At 40.2% G+C, this 1,759-nt stretch overlaps 1 protein-coding gene across 1 annotated transcript; it reads left to right on the top strand.

The window, feature by feature from the left end:
- The first annotated feature begins 731 nt into the window (after positions 1-731).
- Positions 732-1,553, top strand: LOC130670054 (E3 SUMO-protein ligase PIAS1-like). Its single transcript, XM_057473225.1, has one exon. The coding sequence runs from the start codon at positions 732-734 to the stop codon at positions 1,551-1,553; it is 822 nt and encodes a 273-aa protein (XP_057329208.1).
- The last annotated feature ends 206 nt before the right edge of the window (positions 1,554-1,759 follow it).

A 1,759-nucleotide genomic window follows, 5' to 3' on the forward strand; every position in this document is an offset into this window, starting at 1 on the left:
TAACCAAACGATTTCAAAATTTGATCAGCTCTAGGACTCAATAAAACACGTCGATTGCCGCCTCAACCATCGAAATTGGTCGATTCGTTCGTGAGATATCGTGGGAGTGAGAAATGCAAAAAATGGTTTTTTTCGAAAAGAATGGGATACAACAGTATTTTCGAGCTCAAGGAGCTCGAAAATAGCGGGAAGTTTTGGGGCTGGCCCGCAGGGTCAACCGATAGACAGATTTTTTTTTTTCATTATTAATCTGTCAAAAATTTTTTGTTAATTCCAAATGTCTGCCAACTTTACTATCATCATGTTGATGTCTTTGTAGACAATCTGCTTCTCGGATCATCATCAGCTGCCGCCCAGTGGTACACCATTCATTGGTCGGCTGCTAACCAATCCCCAGTGGCCAATCCATAAAGTTTTGTCGAAATTAGGTCGCTTTGGGAGGCCCAGCTTCCCAGTGCAGCCAGATCATCGGATATTTGCCCCCTCTCCGCATTATGCTCCATGCTATTTCGTCTGGGAAAGGGGAAAAGATACCCTGGTCTGGCTTCACTGCACCCTCAGCTATTTAAACTTTAGTTACTCGCTTGACCTCAGTCAAGTAACAGTGTCCCTTTTAAACGTCAAGTAGTTTTGCCGTCAGCTATTTTTCGGACAATATTTACACTACATTAATAAACTCAACCGGACTATAGTGACTAAAAATATAATTCTACAGACCAGTGTAGTGCAAAATGGGAAACTCCACGCCATCGAGATACGACCAAGAATTACTCCAAAATTTATTGGGAAGTAACCACAGCAAATTCGAGAAAAAATTGAAGTGTATTCCAAAAGTAACTGAAAATATTCTGCTGACTGATTTCAAATGTACACCAGTAAGTACTTCAATATCATTGCCGTACCAGCAATCGGATGTTTTCTACAAAATATCAAAGTTAAAACTCAATCGCAGTCAATCTCGGCCGTATCAACTTCCCAAAAAGACTCTTTCGAAATCAAAAAATTCACCCAAGATCATTATTTTGGATCCGGATATTGAATTCAGCAAGTCCCCGTTATTCGACTTGTTGACCGAATTAGTCGAGCCTACAAGTTTACAGCCACAGCAGAATATTATTCGGTTCAAGTTGTCTCCAAAACAAGCTGATGATATTTCCAACTCACGGTCCCAGTCCAAGGAAGCAAAATTCTCCGTACAAGTGCAAATTCGTTTGTGTAAACTGGACTCATCAGCGAAAAAACAAGATGACTTTATTCCTTTGGGCATTGGACTGAAGATCAACAAACGAGATATTCAATTAAGTGATTCATTGACGGGCAATTCTGCAAGACTTCAATCACAGAAGTTCAAGCCAATCGATATTACATCTCGAATTGAAATATCACCAGTGGAAAATGTCGTAAAAATAAACATACCAGCAGATACGAATAAATATGTTGCGGTTATCAATCTCGTCCGTAAGAAGACCAGCGCGGAATTATTTGACGCATTGAAATCTAAGGCTGGTTTTTGGATTCATATTATACAAGAGAAGCTATCAAGAAGATATTGAGTAAAGATCAAGACATCAACGATATTGCTGCTGTCTCAGTGACAATGTCTCTTGTCTGTCCCATTGGGAACAAGAGAATACGTTACCCCTGCCGGGCATTGTTTTGTAATCATATTGAGTGTATTGACGCCTTGACATATTTACAGACTAATGAAGCTCATGTCACCTGGAAATGTCCAGTCTGCAATAAGCCGGCGGGGTTTGAA

This window comes from Microplitis mediator, chromosome 6, assembly GCF_029852145.1.
Source record: "Microplitis mediator isolate UGA2020A chromosome 6, iyMicMedi2.1, whole genome shotgun sequence".
NCBI classification, from domain to species: domain Eukaryota; kingdom Metazoa; phylum Arthropoda; class Insecta; order Hymenoptera; family Braconidae; genus Microplitis; species Microplitis mediator.

What these genes read in the sequence shown, in the direction of transcription:
- LOC130670054 (XM_057473225.1), top strand. Translation starts at nt 732, where the DNA reads ATGGGAAACTCCACGCCATCGAGATACGACCAAGAATTACTCCAAAAT.